This window comes from Ptiloglossa arizonensis, chromosome 2, assembly GCF_051014685.1.
Source record: "Ptiloglossa arizonensis isolate GNS036 chromosome 2, iyPtiAriz1_principal, whole genome shotgun sequence".
In the NCBI taxonomy this organism is placed as follows: Eukaryota; Metazoa; Arthropoda; class Insecta; order Hymenoptera; family Colletidae; genus Ptiloglossa; species Ptiloglossa arizonensis.
This window is the reverse complement of record NC_135049.1, coordinates 17,682,495-17,704,660: the sequence shown is the minus strand read 5'-3', so window position 1 is coordinate 17,704,660 and position 22,166 is coordinate 17,682,495. Positions and strand designations below refer to the sequence as shown.

Sequence of the window (22,166 nt, the reverse complement as noted above, 5' to 3'; positions counted from 1 at the left end):
ACACATTATTTAATCAAGCTCGTTGTCGAGTTGAAATCAATTCTTCCAATAGTTTAAATCAATCCTTTATTCGAGTTTTACGTTACACGTTATTTAATTTCAAGCTCGTTGTCGAAATGAAATTTTTGTTTAATCGTTGCTTACGGTATTCGAGTTAAATCCGGAATTATTAGTTCCTGTTTCTATTTGTCCAATTATTCCCTAATTGTCAATTACATTTATGCTCGTTAGTTATCTTAATCGTATCAATTTCGCGACATAAATACGTCGGGTAATTATAAAAAAAAAAAAAATAACGCATTTTCCATGCATTAACGTAATGTTTAGTAACAGTGAAGTGAAGAAGAATGAGATGTTTAATGCATTTGCGCTTTCTTTCACGGTTCAGATCGTCGAAGTTACGGAATACTATCGTGTCCTTGAGTTCGCCTCAATTGTATTCAAAAACTTACTTTCCTCTTGTTTGTTTAATTTCGTATCCGTACGAATATTATTCTCTCCCCGTTATAAGATTAATCGACGCGTGATTCTCGTCTAATCGAGATACAATATTCGGTTGTTTGGAAAATTGTTTCGTTTTTTTCGGTAAAAATGAAACACGATTTTTTTAGAATGTACAAACATTTGTTCAAATTATATATCCTCCATTTTGAAAAACGAAACGACTTCCCGAATAATCCAATAACAATCCAGCAACGAAACGTTATGCAACAAGAGATAGAAATTTTAACGCACCGGTTCGATAATTTCCTTTTTACACCGGTTCACTCGGTATTTGTGTATAAGGGTAGGTCTCGCTGAAACTGCGAATAAGTTTGCAAATTCCATACGCGCGCAACCGTTAAAACGGAATAAAAAAATCAAGCACGAAGAGGAACCCAAAATAAGAGGAATAAAAAATATCCTGCACGGCCGACCACCGCGGTTTGCGGTTACAATGTGCAACGAAAAAAGAATTCTTCGTTTCGTCCTTCTCCCACCTTACCACTCTCGGCTTCTCCCACTCTCTCTACCGATCCCCTATCCTCTTCTACCGTCTTGGTTCGCGAGGCTTCCAACGTGTGTACACAGCCGGATTTATATTCAAATGAATCGCCGTGGAAGGGTCGACTTATCAACGTATCAAACCCGACGAAGCGAAGGATAGACGAAGGGTGAGTCGCGAAAGAATGTTAGCTTCTTGATCGATCACAGGTATCGCTCGAGAGAATTGTTATTAATTATCTCGAGGGCTGGTACCCCGACAATTAATTCTTTCGTACGGAATATAGCTACACGGTTCAATAATAAAATCCCCAACGGACAATGTGACCAATCATCATTGGTCATTTGTCATTTGGATATCGACGAGCCGTTTAAATATCCGCGGGGAGATTGAGAATATACGAGAATCACGAATTTCCAACGTTGCATCGCTAAAGAGAACTCTCGATACAATTGGATCAAGATAATAACGAATAACATTTTTACTCGAGTAACGTACACGCATATTGAACCACTACGTACGTTTCTTGTACGTATTATCGTGGTGTGCGTACACGCTTGGCGTGTATCTAATATTTCTCCGCTCCGTGAATCATTCGCGAAGAAAATTAACTAAATATTTTCATCGTACACCGAGCAATACTGTTCGATAAGCCTTTCTTTTTTTCTTACCGCGTCTCGTCCTTAGACGCAACGATTACGAACAATCTCCCGTTTGCGTGAAATTCGAAAGAGTTTGGGAAAAAGAAATCTAATTATCGTTAGCAGCTACCGAGAAACCTCTTCGATCTCGAGTGTCGAAAAACGCACGATCCCAAGATACCGTATCGCGTACGAAATCATATGTCCCGGGCCGTGCACCGAAATTATGCGTGTGTGTACTCGAAAATGATGATTACCGTTTTTAAATATTACGCGGCGGGTAATGATCGTTTCACGAGCGGGATCGAAAAGTTTTTCGAGGGCGCAATTATCGACAGAACGATTTCCTTCGTTCACGCCGGTACATGACTTTATTTAGCTTTAGTTTGTCGAAACCGGTTGCAAGCGACTTCTCTCCTCTCTTACTGCAACACAGTGAGTTCGGTACTCCGCATCATTTAGGGTTCCTCGGGTGGAGGAAGGAATTTCGCGCTCACCACGCTCCGTGGCTTCCATCGCATTGGAATAATCCTCGGTACAGAGAGTTTCGAACAATTCAATCTCACGTGCACGAATTTCAACATTTCTCGATTAATGTTCGCTACCCGGAACATTTCGTTTTCATTACGAAATATTTCGTTCGGAAAGTCGTTTCGTTTTCCAAAATGGAGAATATATAATTTGATAAAATGTTTGTACATTCTAAAACAATCGTGTTTTATTTTTACCGAAAGAAACGAAATGACTTTTCGAACAACCAGATACAATTAACACGTTACGCGTATCGGTGTTTTAAATTTTACAAAGAGCTCGATTCTGATCAGATCGATATCGATGAATATTGTTTGCAATAATCGACTATAGTGACTTCACGTTTTCAGTTTGTTCGCATATATTATTTTAATTCATCGAGCACGTTGCGTAGATTCAACCGAGATAGCCATATTAACTTTACGTTTTTAATTTACATACCTGTATTATTTTAGTTCATCGATTACGTGGATCGATTTTAGATCAATAATTGCACATATGTATCCTACATGCATATTTATCTTTATCCTTATATATCAGTTTCTCCCTCGATACTCCAAGAATATTATATTTAAAAATACAACCATCTACTTTTAATATTAGATACTATTGCGCGATACTAAATTATTTTACCCCAAGATGACTGTTTCTTCGATCAGTTTAGATTACAATTCCAATGAACGACCGAGTAAAATTCCCAAATCGAACTTCTACAATCACGTTTCGAATTTCACTTATCTGTTTATTACGATCTACATCTACAAAAAAAAGAAAAGAAAAGAAACAAACAAACAAATCGTCCGAAGATCTACGAGTCACTTCGTGGGAGTAAATCTCAAATTCGAATTGTACGTCATCGATAGGTGTTTCGAACGAGGAACGTGGCGCTGTTTGCGAATGTTTGAAAGCTTAAAGATTCGGAGATTGATCTTCAGGTGCGAAGAAATTCGGTCAGGGCCGTCATACGACTCGATCTTCCGCTTTTTGCCGTTAAAGAGTCGCGTCATAATTAACCGTTTTTTTATTTTCCCTTTTTGTTTTCCCCTCCTTATTCGGCCGAGCTTGTAATTTACATTCCATCGTTGGTCGACGTACCAGAATGAAAGCGGTTCACCGTACTTCGCATTAGATTCGAGCGTGGGCAGCTTGCGTCATTAAGCGTAGTAACTTACAGTACAAGAATGACTTTGGCTTTGGCGGAGAAAGTGACCGGGTGTGGCCATTGCGAGACATTGTACTTTGTACGCATTTGCCTACACTAGCTTCGGTTAAGGATTTTCGCTGCTCAGTCTTTGACAACGTCTATTGTTCCGTGAATTTTTCACTTCGCACGAATGGCTAAAACGTTTCTCGGTAGTAAAAGTATTTGCGAACGCCGGCCGGCAGGGATATAAATCACTTTTCTAACAACGCACAAACACAACAGGTACAATAATCGTCAGGGGGGGGGAAAGAGTGTTTATCCGGAAGATCGACGATAACTCTGTACACCGGTGCTGAAATTGCACCGATTTTCTTACAACATTGTCGTGGACGCGTGAAAATATTCTCTATCGAACCGAGGAGTGTAAATCGAGTACTTCGACACGGTACCTTTACCGATTTACGTTTACAAATCAATCGTCTAATTGGAAAACGAAACCGATGTCGAAGAAATTTAACAACGAAAGTGACACGAGCGACATTGAATTTGTTTTTCCATCGCGAAGAGAATACAACGGTTCAGTCTTCACGAATTTCATGTTTACAAGATTATTTTGGAAGATTATTTCATGCACAGATATCGTACGTACGAGTGCAAAGGTAAGTCGTTTGTTCAAAATTGCTCTTGTGCAACATATTTCGAAACATACGAATACAGTAAAAAAAAACTACGTTTGTGGATTATGTATAATTACTAATTTTGTTCGATAGTATATTACATTCTGCACGATACAATAATATTTTATTCGTACGTTTGTTTCGAATGATACGAAAATAATAGAGAATAGAATTCTTTTGGAATCGAACAGTACATCTATTCCCATCGCAATTTATAATGTGAGAATTTAAAAAAAACTTCTATTTAAATGGGATTAATTTACATACCTGTATTATTTTAGTTCATCGATTACGTGGATCGATTTTAGATCAATAATTGCACATATGTATCGTAAGTGCACATATATATCAGTTTCTCCCTAGTCCAAGAATATTATATTTAAAAACACAACCATCTACTTTCAATATTAGATACTATTGCACGATACTAAATTAGAAAATTCCTGGAATGTTTCGACTTGTGATTAATATCTATTTGCACAATTTCGATTAAACGGTCTACCGTGTAGGATTGGGTTGTACCTCGATGAACGAGACGGGTAGAATGAATTGATTTTAATAAATCGCGTAAATAAAAATGGCCATTATATTTGAAAGGAAACTGTCGCGTATATGTACAGGCACGAAATATATACAATACGATTTCAGACGTTTCTTTTTGCGAGTACTGTCGTGAATTCATCGTCATGCCTTCTTTGACTTCACTGATGTTTGTTCCAGATAACGAGGAGGATGTCGAGCACATCCACACCGAAGAAAGGAGAAGAAGAAGAACTGTCTTCGCAGAAACACCGCAAAACTTCGTTCCGAATTCGGTAGGTTTAATATTTATGTTTCCTGCTGGAGCCTGTTTGTCGGTAACATTGTTACGGGATATGTGGAAGTGCACGTACGCGTGGACCGTCCAAGAGCTTCAACGGGAATGAGAAAAAATTTATTCATTGTACATACCGTACAAAATTGCGCAGCGATGCAATATAAGAGTTCGAGCCGAATAAAATCGAGACGAGTTGTTCTCGTATAAATCACCGTTCGATATATTTTTACGTAATCTTTAAACGATTCTTCTTCGCATTTCGTCGAAAGCAATTTTAACTACGGGTAGTTGATACGTTCGATTTTATCGGTGCAAAATTACACGAAACGTGATTTACAAAGATCGTTGTTGGATCTACAAACACAAAATACTATTCTACTTTTCAATAGATCTGGGAAACATTATTGGAGCGAGGTAGTTTAAAAATGATAATTGGAATAGTAAATTCTATTATTTTTAGATATTCGCGTTTTCTTTTCGAAGGAACAAATAATTTCTATTCGATCTATTTTCTTTCGTACTCGAAACAATTTCCGATAGTTTTATCGTAACCAGATGCGCCAGATTGTCCGGTGCACAGGGATTAGAATATTTTAAAAAAACATTGTTTTCGTAGGAATGATGTTTTATGTATCGTAGGAAACGGAGCAGCTAAAAATGCAGCTAAAAGTGCAGCAAAGAGTAGCTGAAACTACGAACTGCCGAATCTGTTTGAAAATTAAAAAAGAAAGAAAAATTGTCTAAGTAGCTACATAAAAAAAAAGGAACGGAACGAGAAGTAGAAAACGGAAAAGATACTAAAAAATATATACGATGATAGATGACTTTTGCCAACGACCACCCGTAGGATACCTCGGTCGAGTGGATCGAGTCAACCGTAATCAAAATAAGACACACGAAATTCACACACACGTACATCTACTCATGAATATCACGTCGCCCAAATGCTTTATATGTATGCGATGAACATACGAACGGTCGAACACATAATCCTCGCCCGCAGAATCATGAAAACACCTCACTTACGGCATCGAATACCTAACCGTTTGGAAGAAGGGTTTTTTTATTTCATCGCCAAAAAAGGCGAACAAATAAATTAGTCAAAACGTGTCGAGAATGAAAAACAAAGTGCCAAACAATTATTTCCGAGAAACGATTCGATTTATTAACTAAATTCCTTTTAACTAACATCCGTATAAACATCATTTGGGTACACTTTCGATAATGAAATTTTAAGAAATTCACCCACGAAGATCTCGCGGATATCACCCCGTGCGAAATTTGAATAAAAATCGAACGCGCGATCCTCGTTTCAAAAATCACGGAAATACTCGGCTCGCGACGTTTTATTCGTCGAGTAATTATTTTACCACAAACGACAACTCCGATCGTTGTACACGATGTTTCCACTTCTGGATAAATGCCATCCGACAGGACTTTTTATTAATGAGATTGTCTGAAACTTTCGCGCGTTTATCGACGATTTCGTACTCGACAACCCCGTGATGTCCACCGACTTTCATTATTTTTCTCGACTTAAATTCCAACTGACGAACAATGTCGAAAGACGTTTACGAAGCTGTAGCGTACTGGTTGCCTAGCTATTGGCTCGATCGCCGGAAACATTGTTACGGGAAGAGTCAGAAACGTGAGGTATGCTCGTTGTACTCGCTATTGAGGAAGCTGAGCCCCCGAACTGAACGTGCAAACGGTTTGTCCGGTTTTCGAGGCAAGGAGTTCATCGAACCTCGGTTGCAAGGGATCGATCGCGTACAGCTACCGAACGTGTCGTATGTGCGCAAACGATCATTGATCTGTGACGCGCGACCGCCTACATGTTATCTAGTTCAAACGCTCGGCGTCGAATAAGACGCGCAGCTCCGATCTGGAATGGAAACCCTCTCTGTTATCACTTTCACCGGCAAGAATAATTTTACAGCCGATTTCTGGGCCAAGGTACATAATTCATACCTGTCGCGTTAGTCTTACGGGACGAATGCTCTAGCCGGATTCTCGAAGTTTCCTCGTCAAACGTAATGGAACGTCGAGTGGTTGAATATAGATTTTTCGTTTCTTTTTTGTTTTTTCAACGTTGCAGAAACGGATTATTGAAATTTGCAACCGTTCGGTGTGTATCGAAGATACGTTTCTTCTTTTGGAGAACGTACCGATCCATATCCCCGATACGAATAAACTGTTTCGGTATTGCTAAAAGGAACGAAAACATCTGTACTCGATCGTCTCTATTCTAAGTAAAAAAAAAAAAAGAAAAAGTACAGAAAATTACTCCTTTATATTTACTCGATTACGCGTCTATCCGAAGCAAATATTGGATAATTCCAATATTAAGTATAATTCGAAACTTTGGACAATTCTAGACTCTTTGGTTTTCCTCGTTCGGAACCGATGAAGTCTGATCGAGACGTTTTAATTTATTGTTCATCGAGTGCAATCGAGACAATAACGCGTAACACACGGTAGTTGCGAATCGTGTCACACGGTTGTAAGATTCTTCAATTTTCCGTTCGAAGGAACGGAATTACGAAGACCGTTTGAATTTCACGGTCTCGTCTTGTTCGTTGTTTCTGCGACCACCTATGGTAAACAATTTCGCGAAGATGTTACCGATGTCTCGTTGCTCAAAGTCAAAAGAAGCTTGTTAAACGTTTCTTCAATCGATCCTGATCCTCCCTGGTTCTTTTCTCCCCTTTTTCCTCGTTTTCGCAGCCGAGGCGGACCTCGGGCCATTGTTAAAACTTTTTCGATGTTATTACACGTACGATATGTAAATGCGTCGCCGGGTCCGGTCTTCGACGTCGGAGGACCAGCTCCTCTCTTTTTCTTTCTTTCATTCCGATCCTACTCTCTATTTCTCTTTTATTCCACTCTGTTCCTTCTCTCATCCTGCCAGGGGCGGATCAGATCGACACCGTCTCGATGAAATAGACCTGTCCGGGATAATTACGAATTAATTGGAATTCGTGGAAATTACGTTGCTCGATTTAACCAAACGATTTATCCATCTCACGACACGTCGAATCGTACCGCAACTATATAATGGCTCGCTTTAAATTTTAAGACGAGCCAACGACAATTCATCGATCGACGAATTAGTATAAAATTCTCGTCCACTCGAATCTAACTCCTCGTTGCTATCGTTTTGCATGCAATGTTCGTAAGATTCGAAATTCTCGTTCGTAAAAGTCGTTGTTCGTTCCTGCAGTCGGTTGTTAACCGAGTGGAAACAAAATTTCCACGAGAAATTTGCATTATTATTTCACTCGATCCTCGAACCTGATACGCGGGTCTCCTTCGGGAGAAAATACTTAATTCCAACGAGATAAGGAATGTCGTAAATAAACGAAAATGTTTGTCAGCGAGGCAATTATGCAAAACAGAAAAGAGAAAAAGGATACTTAGTAATAACGATTAGAAAGTACAAGATAATATAATATAGTAGATGTTAATAGAGACAGTTACAAGAACAGGATACCGCGTTTCATAGCGTAGCGTGGTTTCTAACTTTTACAAATTCTAATTTGAATTGTTGGAATTACAATTCTCAAGTGCGTACACCATCTTGTAACCGTAGAAGCTGGTTTGAATTCACCGTGTAAAATCTACAAAGTCGAATCGAATATAGAAGAAAAAAAAATAGAAGAAAATAGTTTGTCCTTTTTGCACGTTTCAACAAAAAAAAAAAAATTCGCGACAATCGTCAAATTTTCTACGATACAAAATCAACGATCTCGAACTTATAACCACGTGTATGAAAAACTTGCAACGTGTCGGGTAGAAAAATTTTCTACCTTTCGAAATCGACGCTGTACTTTGAACTGTGCACTTTTAGCTGTAAAAAGAAAAAAAGAAAAAAAAAAATATCCAGTTGTGGCTCGAGTTTGCAATTTGTCACGGATCGTTCGAAACGCGAGCTCTGTTCGAGGAGTCGCAACGTTTCTATAGACCGATTCGAGGATCGGGCCCGTGACAACGATTTTCTTCTTCTCGAATTCGGTGGAAAAAGAGATAATCCTCTTCTAAGAGTTGCGTGGCTCCGCTCCTGTTGTATGCCACTACCACCTCGGCATCGTCATCACCATCTCCCTGGCTCCTCCGTAACGGATAGGCTTCACCTCCAGAACGGAACTCCAGTCTGCTTCCAGTTTCTCCCCGGAGAATGCTCGTTGGTTTAGTCGGAGTTCGGCTCTCCTAACACGCGCTTCGCAGCCACTCTATCGACTTATCGCACCGTGGAACCGGCCCATGATCTGACAGAAAATTTCATTTAGTATCGACGAACCACGAGTATGTTGCGTTAGTGTCCGTTGATCTATCGTTCAGTCGTATACCCCGCCACGATAAACGTTCTCCAGGAGTACGAAAATACCTATTGAAGACTATCTGCGGTTAGTGCTCAATTATTTCGCAATATCGATAGTGTTTCCGTCGAAGACTAAAGTATCCACCACTTGGAGACCTCGATAACGAAAAGAGATGCGCCGGAGGCAGTGTCGTCGGGATATCGAAGCCAGAGGATGATCGACGTTTAAAAGGTCCAATCGACTAACGTGATTAAACACCGAAATCGATCGTCGTTCAAACATTTGCCATAGATTCGGTTGTAACAGTGGCGCGCGAACACCACGATATACCTGTCTTTACGGTTTTACTCCGGTTTTACTCGGTTTATGCTTCACTCTACTTACGGCTGACCCTGTTCATAATAATTAATGGTGTTAGACTCCACGAATGCCTGGGGACTGGTCATGCTTGGCTCTCGCAGAGAATAGGCTCTAGTTTGGTTCGGTTGACGCTGGAATTTTTCTGGCCGAACTTTTTCCAACGAGAGTCCACGGTTAATGTCCAGTGTCGATCGTTAACATCGCACGGTGTAATTCACTCGAACATTTTTATCGAAAAATACCGAACAAGAGTGTATTCGAAGAGCGTTTATCGAGCACGGTGTACGTTCGAACGTAATATCGAACAACGGTTTCGTTACGATCGCGTCAGAGTTCTCGTAATATTTGAAATTTCGAACGCGAGCAACGAACACTCGTGAAAGTCTCTCACAGAAATTCGTTCCTCGGGCAAGCTACACGAAACACAGAATCGTTACGGATTGTTTCGTACCTCGCGATCTTTCGGTCGCTTCGAATACCGTGAATTCCAAAACAAAAAAAAGATTACCAATCTCGATCCAAGAGTACCGAACTCACCGTAGCGAACTTTGAAATTTCGCTCTTGGAAATTCGAGATGCACAAAAACGCAAAAGATTCGCGAACCGTTTCGAAATTTTTGTCTGCCGATCAAACCGTCCCGAGTTTCGCGTACTCGAAGCGAACCTACCAAAACTTCGTCCGCAGCATCAGTTAACCACGCGGTAAATCATCGGTGTAGGTTTCCAATTCACGAGACACTTTTCATCCTCGTCGTTCACCGTACCTATCATCAACACGGTTTGCGCGCGTTGACGTTCACACCGAAACGTATCGTCGTCGATTTTCACTTTTACTCGGCGGTGAATCCAATCGAATGGACCGACGAGTCTTAATTACCGAGGCGAATCGTAATTGCAGGTGCGCTATTCCACCGAGTAAAGAGAAGCGGGCGCGTAAGGATGCGCTTACGCAGGAAACGGTGCATGTCCCGGTGACGCTGTAGAAACTTGGAAAAAAGGGGAAAACAGGGGGAAAGAAGGGGAAAGGGGAGAAGAGAGAAGAAAACAAAAAAACGAAAAAAAAAAAAAATAAATAAATAAATAAATAAAAAATAGAAGAAAGAGAACGCAATAACGCCAATACAGTGACAACCCACGGAAGTACGGATGACGCGATGAGACTGAGTCCGATTATCCTGTCGTGGGCCACGGCAAGCTGGCTCGGTCCAACCGGAACTACGGCGACACGAGCCCAGGCTTCGAGGGACTACGAGCTGTCGACGGAATTCTTCCTGGTACCGGGCGATGTGGCGATGGACAAGAACGGTCTGGCCAGTGTGGCGAGTGTCATCAGTGTACCAGCACCGAACCGGACGGTTTCGGTGTTCAGGATGCCTGGGAAAAAGAGCCAGGAGATCGAGGCCGATACTCAACCGTACTCGAGGTCCTTGCTCAGACAACGACCCTGGGCTCTTCCTCTGGCGGCCCTTAGCGCTGCCACGATGCTCCTCATGGCTGGCTTCGAGGTTTTCGTACTGCTCAAGGTCGGTTCGTTTACCTTTACAACGATTTCCAAACTGATCGAGCTCGCGCGTTCCGGGGACTCGAAAACCGTGAGTTTTCGTTCACGGTTGGGTGTCGAGGATGCATTCTCGGGGGGAACGATGATTTTCTCGTTTCGAAAAACGCTCTGGATCGTTGTTCAGAATCGTTGTTCAGGATCGTTCTTCAAGATCGTTGTTCAGGATCGTTGTTCAGGATCGTTGTTGCGTGAGGTCTCTCGGACAGGGTGCAGAAAATTTCTTTGTCACGATCGAACGAAAGAGAAAGCGTGGAGAATACAGGAACGATTCTGTTTTTTTTTTTTTTGTTTCTTCTTCTTCTTCCTCTTCTTCTTTTTCTTCTTCTTCTTTTTTATTTGCGACGTTGTACGTGTTTCGAGAAAGTGCTCAACAATGTGAATTTTTTTTATGAATGAACGGTGAACGGTGATCGCTGCTCGTATCTATGTAGGTTATCTTATATTACGAGAGTAAGTAACAAATAGGATGAAGTTTTTTGTTTTTATTGAACTTTCGGGGAATACTTGGTAGGTTGTACACGCGTTTCGTGGATGTACAGTGAACGTTCAGTTTGTGTCTAGGTTATGTTACACCTATGTGACGTAACGAACGGAAAGAAGTTTTATTTGTAACAGACTCGACAAATTATTTGCAACGTTGTGTTTCGTAGAGGAGGTTACCGACGATGTGAATTTTTTAACACGAAAAGTGAAGCTTGCTCGCGGTTTGTATTTAGGTTATGTTACATTTTAACGAAACAATGAACGGGGAAGTTTTATTTCGGTAGGTTGATTCTCGTAACGGACAATATTCGCGTTTTCGAAACGAATTACTGTTTTTTTCGTAAGTTTTCAAAATACGGTACAACAATGTGAATAGAAACGACCTCTTTATGTTTGTCACGTTTTCTCTTTCGTTTAGCTGTATAATAAAACAAAAATTGTTTGATCCAGAGATCAGCAATAACGATCGAAACGTAATAAACGTTTTTCGAAAAGTTCCAATCGTGGCTTTATCTTTATCTGCATTGAAAAATTATTCGTCTACTATTTATTCATAAATTGGTCTCCATAATATTTGTAAAAGTCGTAACACGGTGCAATTTTCGAAATTGACCCAAACATATAAATCTCAAGACAAAAAAAATTAATTCAATTTCATTGAAATTGTACAAACACGAATAGAATACATAAAATGTATTTCGCACAGAGTGCAACTTATAACGTACTACTTGCGATAAAAATAATATAATATTGCATAAAAAAAGAAACACAAGCTATAATCGTAAAATGTAAAATAAGATACGAAAGAGTCCAAGGTTATAAAGTAAAATTATATTGCTGCAGAGTATTTAATAATTCAGAGTAGGCTATTTATCGATGCAAAGGGAGAATCGCTTCGAATTGCTACGAGATACTTTACAGTGGACCGTGAAAAATTGTTTACAAAAATACCTGTAACGACTATGGAAACTATTAAACTATATTTACGCGCAACAAACACAAATTCGAGTTACATTCCCTCGCGTTCGTTTTATTAAATCGTTAAAACTGAACGCGGCCTCTGTCGTTTTGTTTCAATTTGAAACTCGTGGCTTCCATCGAAATGTTTCAATTTTACCAGAAATTGTTTCTTTCGCGTCTACCTTTACGTCTTTTAATAACGACGCTGCCCTCGAGAATCGCGGAGCAAATTTTCTTCTTTTTCCATCGTAAATCGTTTTAAAATTCTTTGATTACAGAAGTACGTAACGTTGCATCTAGAAGGATATTCTCGAAAAGCGTGTAAAAGCTTTATAAAAGTTTCTTCGATAAACGTAAGCTCTTTTTTTCTAGAAAATATCGTTTTCCCATCGTAAACCGAACGTTTACAAATTTTGCAAGTACAGAAGTACGTAATGTTACTTCTGGAAGAATATTCTCGAAAATCGTATAAAAACTTTATAAAAGTTTCTTCGATAAACGTAAACTCTTCTTTTCTAAAAAATACCGTTTCTCCATCGTAAACCGAACGTTTACAAATTTTGCAATTACAGAAGTACGTCACGGTACTTCTAGAAGAATATTCTCGAAAACTGTGTAAAAGCTCTAGGAAAGTTTCTTCGATAAACGTAAGCTCTTCTTTTTCTAGAAAATACCGTTTCCCCATTTTTCCTAGAAAACACCGTATACCGAACGTTTCGAAATTTTGCGATTACAGAAGTACGTAATGTTGCAGCTGGTAGGATATTCTCGAAAAGCGTGCAAGAACCGTAGGAAAGTTTCTTCGAAGGATATAAACCAGTTTTTCGCCAATGTGTATAGCAACGCGGCGATAAATTGCGAACGAAATTACTTTGGAGTTTAAATAGAATGGCTGTTATAAAATTTAATTTACAACTCGGTTACTTTATCACCGGAAGTTGACCACGGAGTAGATTTCTTTGACACGTGTTAAGGAAGAAGCGAGGAAGAGCGTGTTGCCGGTCGGGTTTCGTCCGCGTTCAATGATACGGGACAGATTTTCGCGATCGTATAATCGTCGGTAAATGGAGATTCGAGGAAGCATGGAAGTTAATAGAGCTTAGAAAAGAATTTGTATCTCTTTCTCTCCCGGTAGCACGTGGCGGCCGGCCTGTACACCGATCCGTGGTAATTGTTTTCGTTCGTACCCCGACAAGCTCCAATAACCAGCGCGCTCGCAATTTCGCCGAGACCTAGGCCTAGTTTGCATGTCGATTGCCTATTTCTCCTCCCCGTGTCGTCTGCTCGTATCGATACACTCCATTGAACAGGAGCCGCCAGGAAAGTCAGCTACGATACCAAACTAACGATATTTATATCACATTTAACGGCTACCGTTACGTCGCCGACAATCTCGAAACCAACTTCCTTCTGTTTCAATTTAACGCGGAACGATTAATGGTACATATATTCCCAAGTGTTTCTTTTGAAATGGAATCGCATTCCCGCGCTATTCATCATAAATAAGAAACGGTGCGCGAGGATAATTGATATAGCTACTTGCGTTCGCTAATTACTATGTTACCATTATATGTGCAGTTAGACCACGGACACAGGTGGTCGGTTATTCTTTCATAGGGATCTTGAATTGTTTACTCGTTCGAACCTTAAACTCGAGTCATCCCGATTACGTAAAAATTAGATCAATCTTTCCGCGTAATGTTTGAAACGAAAAGTGTACTGCACCGAAGGGTATAGAAAATTGAAAATAGTTTGTCGTTTTTTTTTCGTTTTTTCTTTTTTAGTCGCGAAAGTTACCTTCGATGTTTCTAAACGGATTTATAAATGTTAATTGTTTTCTACGAAAGATCGAACACGATCCTTATCGTTGGACCAAGTTCAAGAAGGTGCACTTGTCTAATTTATTATTCACACGTGTGCCGTAGATTACTATGGATATTGCGAGTATTAGCTCGCGAGCAGAGATATACATTATTCATGCAACTTCGATTAAATCTTTATCTGGATAATTGTTCGATAAATCTGTTCTATTCGAACACATTAACTGGAAAATTGTTCTTCGTTAACGAATAAAAGTTCGCGCGAATTGATGTTCACTCGAACACCATAAATGTGAAAGTAAATATTTATCAGTTGTGTAAACGATACAATTTTCTTTCTTACATTCGCAAACACCGTACGTACTGTAGACGTTCATCGTTCACGCAATGAATATTTACTTACGCGAATAAAACCTCTGTCCGGATGAAGTTCCATTTGGATCGAGTAAAATCGAGTTACTTGTTTTTCTTATTGTATTGCGCGAGCGCATTGTTAGACGTTCCAATTAAAGAAATTAATCCACGTGATTAATTGAACTCGTTGATAATCATATCGTGGCACGCAATACGACTGCACGAACCGTTTGGTTCGCGATAGTCCTCGTTATATGTTTCTAGTTTGTCGGAAATTAATCGGATAAAAACCGAGAAACGAGATTAAGAGTTAGCCTTGAAACGTACGCACAAAGAGGTACTTTCTGATTGCCGTATTCAAGTTTTCCACGCTACGGGGAAAAATTAGAGCATGCTGTAGTTTCGTTCTCGGAAAATCGTAAACATTCGAAAGTCTCTTTGTGTATCGTTACTTAAATATTGTATCAACCGGGACGTCGTTCGCGACACGTTCGAAAAGGGTACAATTCTTTGTTTGCTTTATCTTTTATTGAAGAGTACAATTCCAAGCGAGAAAAGAAATCGAAAATGGGAAATATCTTTTTGTTTCTTCTTTGCAACTCGTGAAATCTTGACAACCGGTTCGAAAAACGCGGTTTCGAGGTAAATGCGTTTAAACTTGCTGAACAACGAGCTCGAGCAATCTGACACGCTCTTGAAAATATATTACAGTTTGATTATTTTCTTTATATTCTACACAAAAATTCCAGGGATATATTTTTACATAGTTCGATCGAAGAAAGAAATTTTCGGACGCTTTCAACCCGGTTTTACACCTTTAAAACCCATTCCAAAAGCGAACCCTAATATTATTGGGTCGTTCGGAAAGTCGTTTCGTTTTTTCGATGAAAATGAAACACAATTTTTTTAGAGTGTGTACAATTAATTTTTTTATTAAATTATATATTCTCCATTTGGAATAGTGTATTTTTTATTTTATAGTCTTTCACAGTTAGAGTTATTTAGAAATTTTCTATTAGATCGTTCGAAAAGTCATTTCGTTCTTTCGATGAAAATGAAACACGATTTTTTAAGAGTGTATAAACATTTTATTAAATTATATATTCTCCATTTTGGAAAACGAAATGACTTCCCGAACAACCCAATAGAAAACTCCTAAATAACTCCAACTGTAAAATACAGTAAAACAAGTACACTATTTAAACGTTAAATTATATTGATAGTCTCACACCGACACAATTTGTTTAAACGACCAGGGTAACCCTGGAATGCTCCGAAACATAAAAATCTTGCTTGATGATGCATGTGACAAAAGAAAAGAGGATTTGTAGCTAACCAAGAACGAATTTGCTACTATTTTTCAGGCAAGAGTAACCGCACCGAACAGACGACATTTGTTTCTGGGACAAGCTCTTCTCTTAGGTCTCTTCCTCCTGGCAGGACTCTCAGCAGCCGCGTCCCTCAGTCAAAATCCTTTATCCTGTGCCGCATTTCGACTAGTCGGTTTACCCGCCGCTCTTGTATTTGCGGCTCTTCTGGTTAAGTGCGTCTTCTTACTTTCTTTAAATAGCGGCATCTATCTACCAGCACCGTATCAAGTGAGTTTGAAAAGACTTTATTACATTGATGCGCTTGTAGCGATGGGATCAAGCATGTCGCAAGTAGTATCGAAAACTGACGAAACTGGGCCCTGAGATTACTCGTCAAAGTTTCTTCTGCTCCAAAATTTTAATGTTCGGTTAGTAAAATTCGAATACTTGTGTTTAACCTTGAATCATAAACGAAATTTTCCAAGTTACTCGTTACCTTTTAAATTTAATTTTTAGTCGAGATACTTTATTATTTACGATACGTTCCATGCGTTACTATTTCAATAAAGAAACACTGTGTTTACATTTCTTGGCTGGGGAGTAGCTTTTTCTCCAAGTTACGCGTTATCTTTTAAATTTAATTTTTAGTCGAGATACTTTATTATTACGATACGTTCTATGCGTTACTATTTCAATAGAGAAACACTGTGTTTACATTTCTTGGCTGGGGAGTAGCTTCTTCTCCAAGTTACGCGTTATCTTTTAAATTTAATTTTTAGTCGAGATACTTTATTATTTACGATACGTTCCATGCGTTACTATTTCAATAAAGAAACACTGTGTTTACATTTCTTGACTGGGGAGTTGCTTCTGTTTTCAGTCGTTGTGTTTCCAGTTAACGAAGAAATTAATAACGTTCGAATTAAAATGTTCAAACGACTATAAAATGTTCAAATATCGAACTATTTGAATAGCCTTATCTCTTATTGGAAATTAGAGTTCAAGTCTTGCTTTATTACTTCGAAAAACAAAAGCAGTTCGTACGAGTATTGTAGGGAAAAAGAAAGATTGTTTTTAAAAGAAATTGCGCCAAATCGTAGGACCTGTCGTTAAACAAAAATTACTGTAATACGGTACCATAATTTCCCTTAAATCGAAGCGATAAGTACGCGAATCAAACTATCGAGTAATTTCGCAAATGTTTACGTTCAAATTGCAAGATGTCCATCAATTTCTCATATTTAATCGTCTACCAGTCGTTGATGCAAATTTATGCAAAACAGACAATATTTTCCAGTTAAAAACAAATCGTAAAAAACAATGCACAATTAGTCAAACATTTGCTTGTATAAACACTACTCGTTTCTTTACAAAACGAACCTTGAGTATTACATTGATTGATATTTGTAACTACCCATTGAACTTGATCCCACCACTACACACTCGTAGTGTAACAGAATATTAATGATAACTTAATCGAGTATCATAAATTTAATGGTATGTAGTATTTACGTTCTTCGGTGCACGAGATAAATGAATTCCGAGTTTATTCGTGCGATAGCTCCAACATTTATCTCTAGATAATGCAAAATTGATTTCTTGCAATGTACAGTTTCGTGCAGTCCGGAGCTTTGAAAATATCATTGTAAAGTATTACGATAAAATTCAAACAAGTAACGAAATCACAGAACTCGTACACACTGTGCATTAAACTTTCGAGTCTTTACTCTCGAAACAATATTTTTCAAAATGGTTTACGTAACAACTCTGGAGTAAATGGACCTATTTATTTCTAATTCGTACAAAAATTAATTCCACCTAAGTATAAAGGTATTATTTCACTTCTAGAAAGAGTCACAAAATTTTATGCAAGAGATCAATTTTTCTTTCCAAATACCAACACTTTTTTTCTTAAACCTCTTTCATTTCTTTGTTCTCGTTAATCAAACTGAAAGAAGACAAATTTATTTCTACACCTCGTCAGCAACGATTCGTAACTTCGACGAAATTGATCGTTTACGCTTGCAAAAACACCTACGATTTATCGAGAACGTAAATACAATAAAGATATAAATTTTGAAACGAATGCAACCTCGATAGTGTTCTCCAAAAAAAAAAAAAAAAGAAACAAGAAAGAAAGAAAAAAGAATCCAAAAAATCGTCAAATTTCCAAGCTCGTGAACCGGACGTACCGCTCGAACCAACGTAATCGTTTCTCGATCGATCCGTGGAAAAGGGAACGCTTGTTCGAGTTATCATCGGTAAGAGGTATCGTTCGAGCGTGACAAGAAATTGATCGGATCGAAACCAAATCGAAAGTTCCCGCCGTCTCGGTGTGAACGCGGCTTTAGAAAACGGCCCGCAGAAACTCGTGGAACGACTCTCACGGAGGATACACGGTATTTTTCTTATTTCGTTGTGTCGGAGATCCGGATGTCGATCTCGATCTATTTGTACGCGCGGGACGGGACTTGAATGAAAAGTAACGCAGTAGTAACGCCCGCTAGTAATAGCAGTAAGTACAGCTGTCGCGGTCGTAAAGTACGTCTCGCCCTACGTCGAATAACGTTAATATTTCCGATATGTTTTCTTCACCGTGTAACGGATTCGGTGTGTTTTCTTTCGTAGCTCATCATTGTTAGGTACGATTACACGCATTAAGGGAAGCAATGATAAGAGCCGAGAGTAGAACCCGTTTATGAAATACCTCGTTAGAAAAAGAAACAAATCGACGCGAAGCTTCTTCCGTTTATATAACATTTTACCGATCACTTTGACGCTCATTCGACGATTATTATCCCTACCGTAAGTAATTACTCGTTCGCGGGTAAATTGTAATACGGAAGAGGAGCGGTAAGAGTGTATCATTAATTAAGAACGTCGTAATATTAATTATACTCTAACGTCGAAACGACGAAACCAACTCGATCGAGTTTAATATTCGACGATAACGAGAGGAGGGGATTTGATAAGATTGATAGAGGATTATATTAACTATTGTGTTCGTCTCGTTGCAGGCGTTGGTACTGGGATTCGCAGTATTGGTGCAGGTAGCCATCGTTGGACAATGGTTTTACGGTGAACCACCTGCCGTGGTCCAGGTACAAAATACGGGGCAAAGCTCTTCGACTTCCTGCTGCAAAACTCCTCTGGGACAGATAGTGGCTTCCCTCGGGTAAACTTTTCAAATGTAAACCTTCCATCGACGCTGGTTTCTCTGGTAACGTGGAGGAGGGACGTTCATACGAATCCGATTTCAATTTATTTGCGCGCCCGTGGAATTTCTTTTTCGAAGTCCATTTCAGTGTTCAACGGATACGAAACCGTAGAGTATCGTAATTTTCTGTAGTAGAAAACTGCATTATTTTTAACACGAGGTGTACTATTGTTGTGGAATTGTTACCGGAGAATCGTCGTGATTAATTATTGAAACGTGGACTACGGAATTAAATAACGAATTGGAGAAATATGAGGATTGGAGGTTGGTTGGAGGAGACAATAAACGTTGGAAATGGTGGAGAACTCATTTTGATAATAATGTATCTGTACGAGTAGATGTTTTATTAAACAACGGAATTAAACAACGAATTGGAGAAATATGAGATTTCGACCGTGGTTGGAGGAGACAATGAACGTTAGAAATGATGGAGAACTCATTTTGATAGTAATGTGTGTATACGGGTAGATGATGTTTTAAAGTCGAGAAAATTTGTAATGTTTGGTATAATATATTCACACGTGTGGTGTGTATGCATATACGTTATGGAAATTTGCAATGATGTTTCTTATCGTGTTTTTGGAATTTGTTCAAAACTGTTTGGAAAAAGTATCGGTACAAAATGATTTCTTCAATTTTCAATGCAAATTAAAATTGTACCTGTTTCGGTGTTAGTATTACCTTTGTCGTTGTTTGAACGTTTCTTTTAATCGAAAACATATTGGAAAGAGAGGTACGAGTAAAATAGTAGAAATAAACGATCAAATAGTTCCGTAATTAACATTACAGCGTAACAATGTAGCATAATATTAAGCTACGAAAATATCACAATAGAATCTCCGGCGCTCGAATAATAGAACACTCGTTTTTCTTAGTTTAATCACCTTCGTGTTTAAATAACCGATGAATAAATGAAATAGAAATTTATTCGCACGCGAAATAAGCGTAGAGAGATACATAAAAGATGATTTTATTCTCAATGGGTTGATTGAGAATATTCAGTGACCTTCCTCCTCCGACGCTAGGTCATTAAAATCAGTGAAATCGTTAGTAAATTAACAAATTACCCAATCTAATATTATCATCTTGAAGGACTCAGTGAACCATGTCATCCTGTAATAAAAAAGTGTCGATGCAAACTCACAATGAAAACAATAGGGATTAAATTACACGATTCACCTACTATATCCTCCCATTGAGACTCAAATTTATCCAAATCAGTAACCTCGATTATCATCTACTATATATTCGTACAAACTTTTCTATTTTTTAAAACATTTCCACGGTTCATTATTGGATCTATTGAAATTGCACCTGAAAATGACACTTTTCCAAGATGTTTCATTGAGGACTCGATTATTTGGTCTTAGGTATCCTAATAACAGTAGCTTCACATATATTCGTACAAACTCTTCTATGTTTCTACAATTATCGAGGTTTTGCTCTATTGTCAATTTACTTTTTGACAAAAAAACATTTCCATGATTGATTGTTGGATCTATTCAAATTGCACCTTTTTAAGATGTTACATCGAGGACTCGATTATTTGGTTTCAAGTATCCTAGTAACAGTAGCTCCACATATATTCGTCCAAACTCTTCTATTTTTCTACAATTATCGAGGTTTCGGTCTATTGTCAATTTACTTTCTGACAAAAAAAAAACATTTCCACAATTGATCGTTGGATCTATTCAAATTGCACCTTTTTAAGATGTTACATCGAGGACTCGATTGCTCGGTTTCAGGTATCCCGGAGCACTCCTAGTAGCAGTAGCTTGTTTAGCAGTTCGAGCACGGGGGGTTAGGGACAACAACCGGGAAGCAGCGTTTATTGGCCTCGCTGTTGGTTTGTCGCTGTTGATTTGGATATCAAGCGCGATCGGGTCGGTGGCAGCTTCCTCGGAGAGTGACAGAGAGGCCTGGCTGGCTTATGGTTTATTGACCACGTCCCTCCTCGTGTTCCTGACGATGTTCCTGCCGAAGGGTCGGCAGTTGGCTGCCCTTGGTCGAGAAGCTCCTGATACGGTGATTCGTGATCGAGACGATGCTCTCAGCTCACTTCCTGGCAGCGGTTACTCGCCTTCCTTCTTCCACTTTAAACCAGCTGAGGCTTCTTTGAAGAGAAAACTGCATTATCACAGTGCTGGTACACTCATCATTTATTTCTCTTCTATCTTATCGCGTATACCATAGGTACGATGTGAACAAATATCCGAGGAAACGTATATTTATCTCGAATGGGAAAATATTTTCAGTACGATGCAATTTTCTTTTACATGTAATGTTCGAGCCTTCGAAACATATTTTTTTCTTCCTTGGATGGTTTTTCGTATCGTTAAGTATTTAAAGAGAAAAATATTTAGTTCGGAATGGTAAATATCGTCAAGGTTTTTTTCTCAAAGTTATATTCTTCGAGCTTTCGATAAGTTATTGATAATTTTTTAGAGGAGATAATGTATTTTCGTTAGTGTAATGTCATAGTTTATGCAAAGGTAAATATGTCGACACCTTCTGTACAATTGAACGCACAGAGGCAATACGAGTAACGTTACGCTGTAATTTTGTAACGAGGTTGTGTTCAGAAAAGACACTATTGTATTTGTATCGTCGGAAAGTTTGTACAATGAAGATGTTAAATAAATAAATATTCATCGATACATGTTTCGATGTTTACATCGGTAGAGCACGAAAGTATGATAATCGTATACATTGTCTCGATATATTGAATAACGATTTTATAAGACTGACAAAATAGAATCATTTAAATATATACATTATCTCGTTTAAAAAAAAAACGTCAATGACATTCACATCTCGTAAAATATGACCTTGAGAAAACAAACAAATACTTTACCCCTTTCAAATAAATACTTTTCCATAGATATTTATTCATATCGTTATACGAAAATACTTTAACTTCCGATATTATTAAAATTATCGTCGAGTAATATTTTTCAATATTAATCTTACTATACAGTAATTAT

General features: G+C 38.6%; 1 protein-coding gene across 10 annotated transcripts in view; it reads left to right on the top strand.

Moving 5' to 3' along the window:
• Window positions 1-22,166, top strand: part of LOC143143655 (uncharacterized) — a 35,865-nt gene that overhangs the window by 7,809 nt on the left and 5,890 nt on the right. For 5 of the 10 annotated variants that reach the window (XM_076305166.1, XM_076305165.1, XM_076305167.1 and 2 more), the window contains 5 exons: window positions 4,699-4,793; window positions 10,376-11,000; window positions 16,020-16,253; window positions 18,983-19,140; window positions 20,928-21,328. In XM_076305166.1, coding sequence (XP_076161281.1) covers window positions 10,632-11,000; window positions 16,020-16,253; window positions 18,983-19,140; window positions 20,928-21,328 — 1,162 coding nt within the window. In that variant the 5' untranslated portion in view covers window positions 4,699-4,793; window positions 10,376-10,631. Of the gene's footprint in view, window positions 1-303; window positions 3,961-3,994; window positions 4,794-8,638; window positions 9,349-10,375; window positions 11,001-16,019; window positions 16,254-18,982; window positions 19,141-20,927; window positions 21,329-22,166 lie in introns of those variants that run through there. The other 5 variants (XM_076305175.1, XM_076305173.1, XM_076305172.1 and 2 more) reach the window with 5 other exon arrangements.